Consider the following 3086-nt stretch of genomic DNA (forward strand, 5'->3'; position numbering starts at 1 on the left):
TGGGGGGGGGGGGATAAACCCGAGTGTATTTTGGTTGACGCCATCGTGAGCTTGGCAGAAATAAAGGTAAATGGGATACAACCTCGTTTAAGAGCCTAAATACGGCAGGTTCGGCCTCCCCCATCCAGCAAGGGGAGAATTTAGCACCAAATAATTTGATTTCCTGGTCGCCGAGAGTCGCCCTGAAACGCTCCATCGAAACCTTTCAACTTCCTTTAAGGGGAGGGGGGGGAAAAAAAAAGCGCCCAATTCTATTAAAAAGACGTTAAAGTAGGTAAATCCGTTAAAAGATACCAGACTCCGGACTTATCCCAGACAGACGCATCCCTAAAAAGCGGAGGATCGCTGGGAAGCGCTGCCAGCACTGGCTCAAAGACGAGGCCGATCAATCCTGCTTAATTTGGGGGGGGGGTTTATTCTATTTTGGGGGGGATTTCTGCTCCCTTTTGCAGTGCTGTTCGCCCTACGCACCCAGCCCAGCCACGAAAATAAATCCGGATTATTTTCTGCCACGTGCGTCTCCCGATTTCCCAACCCGTTGGGGACGCGTAAGTCTCACCGTTGACTTAAGTGCTTGGGATAAGTCCAGCTTAACCTCCGGAGTCCGAGCTGGGAGAGCAGCTAGGAGGAAAAACCAGCTTTAAATGGCGGCACAAGCTTTGCCTCCCTAAAACCAAGGAGGGAACGCTAGCAAGGAAAGCGTAATAATTAAGAAGAACGTGAGAACAGCCTCATTTCAGCCCGAACGACGGTGGCACGAGGGAGAAGCAGAGAGTTACGCAGAGCAGACGCTGCTCCGGCGATTTAAAATTCCGAATTTAATTTTAAATCCTTTTTTCTCGAGACCTGCCTGTAAAAATAAAAAGGCTTTTACACGTAAAACCCCGTTTCCCCCGTCTTTCTCCGTCCTCTGTGGCGCGAGCGGTGCCGGCGAGAACGCTTTATGCCTCTCCTTTGAGGGAAAAACGCGGCGTTTTTCTAAAAACACAAATCTAGATCATTAGCCAGACAAAGAGCTACCTTGGCGCACGCCGGTTTTTTTAGCTCCCGCGCTCGCGTCCAAGTTCAGCAAGGAAAAGCTCATGAAAAAACCATCGCGTCGGGCTTAAGAACGGCCAGAGACAACATCGCTACTGCCAAGCTGGCCGCGTCGAGCCCAGAAACGAGCAACGGGCGGCTGCGGATATTGGGGTTTTGGGTTTTTTTTTTTTCATTATCAAGACAATAAAAAAATAAAAATAAAAATAAAAATTAAAATTAAAAGACCGAGCCAGGAATGAAAACGTATTTATTTATACAGAAACCAGGTCTAGGACTGAGTCGTTAAATAAGCTGCGTCTAACCTGTTTCTGAATCTTCGCTGTCGGAGGAGCTGGACTCGCTGGTGCTCTCGGACTCTGAGGAGGAGAACCCCTTCATTTTAGAGGAACCAGCAATTACGTCCACTTTCTCCGCTGCAAGAAGACAACAGTACGACATCGTTAAAGGATAATTAAGAACCCCGAGTCCTGCCTGGTGCTGCCCGCTCCTCCCAAACCTGCCCGCTCCTCCCCCGCCGACACCAGCAGCCACCCCGGGGGCTGCCCGAGACCCGCCGCGGCCAGACGTTCCGGCGGATGGGCCGAGCCAAGCTTTAATCCCGCGCCTCTGCTTATCGCTAGCGCCGATTCGAACTAGCTGGGGCGTAGCGGCGTCTCGGAGGTCTTTGGGGTGACCATTTTTGACGGGGTGGAGCGTGACGGGGGTGTCCCCTTGCGTCGCCATCCAAAGTGGGATGGGGACGTTACCGATGGACGCCGGCCGGGATTTAAGCCCGTCCCAGCAGACGTCCGGCTCCACGACGCGCCCCTGCTTGGCTCGAGCGAGGTCTTCCTTCGTCCTCCTAAACCCCTCCGGGGTAGAAAGGTCTGGCTTTACCCAACCGCTGTAGGCTGGCCTAAGACCAGGGGGGGTCTTCTCCTCCCCCTTGCTTGTGCCCCAGCCGGAAGCCGGCGCTTCATCCGGCGTGGCTGCGTGATTCGGGGCTGAAAACTCACTTTTTGGTTGGGTTGGGTTTTTTTTTTAGCTGCATCAACTCGCTGGGCTAAAGGGGGCGGCGGGAGGTTGGGGCAGCGGGAAAGCGTGAACCGGCCTTGTTTTTAACAGCGTAACGGAGAATAAAGACGGGCAGCCGCTTTAGCAGTTGCTTTACTAAACCCCCAAACCCCTAAACTAAAGTAAAAAAAAATTAGAAATCGAAACGTTTTGCTCGGGTACGGAAGGACGAAGGAACCTGCCAGGACTTGGCCGGGTTGGTTTGCCACCGGGATTTATCCCGGGAAGTCATCGTCACCCCGTGGCCACGGGAAATGGAGAGATTCCCTTTCAAGTCCCTTAATTCCTCCCCCCGTCGCTGCCACGTCCCCTTTTGCTGGGGGCGATTTATGTAAAAAAAGTGTTTATCTGGTCTTTGGTCATGAATAAATACGTGCATTTATTATAGAAATACATATTTTAAAATGTATTAAAAATAAAAATGGGTATAAATAGATCTAAAATGTATTTAAATTATATTTAAGAGATGTAAAATAGGTTTAAAATGTATTTAAAATAGATTTAAAATAGATTTAAAATGTATTTAAAATAGATTTAAAATAGATTTAAAATGTATTTAAAATAGATTTAAAATAGATTTAAAATGTATTTAAAATAGATTTAAAATAGATTTAAAATGTATTTAAAATAGATTTAAAATAGATTTAAAATGTATTTAAAATAGATTTAAAATAGATTTAAAATGTATTTAAAATAGATTTAAAATAGATTTAAAATGTATTCAAAATGTATTCAAAATAGATTTAAAATGTATTCAAAATGTATGTAAAATAGATTTAAAACGTATTCAAAATGTATTTAAAATAGATTTAAAATAGATTTAAGTAGATTAAAATAGATTAAAATATCAAAATAGATTAAAGCATACCGAAATAGATTAAAATACCCATTAAAAAATAAACCCCAGGCGTATTAAGGAAGGGGGGAACCCCTCTTCTACCTCCAGAAGCGGAGGTGGGAGGCGCGGGGAGTCCCTCAGCCCGAACCCCGCC

The 3086-nt window shown here is 46.2% G+C and overlaps 1 protein-coding gene across 2 annotated transcripts in view; it reads right to left on the minus strand.

Moving 5' to 3' along the window:
* Nucleotides 1–1271: 1271 nt before the first annotated feature.
* Nucleotides 1272–3086, minus strand: part of LOC103894317 (bromodomain-containing protein 4) — a 39952-nt gene continuing 38137 nt past the window's right edge. For both annotated transcript variants that reach the window (XM_009273670.2, XM_009273669.2), the window contains exon 12: nucleotides 1272–1454. In XM_009273670.2, the coding sequence (XP_009271945.1) occupies nucleotides 1339–1454 (116 nt within the window). In that variant the 3' untranslated portion in view covers nucleotides 1272–1338. The remainder of the gene's footprint in view (nucleotides 1455–3086) is intronic.

This window comes from Aptenodytes forsteri, unplaced genomic scaffold, assembly GCF_000699145.1.
Source record: "Aptenodytes forsteri isolate BGI_AS27 unplaced genomic scaffold, ASM69914v1 Scaffold687, whole genome shotgun sequence".
In the NCBI taxonomy this organism is placed as follows: domain Eukaryota; kingdom Metazoa; phylum Chordata; class Aves; order Sphenisciformes; family Spheniscidae; genus Aptenodytes; species Aptenodytes forsteri.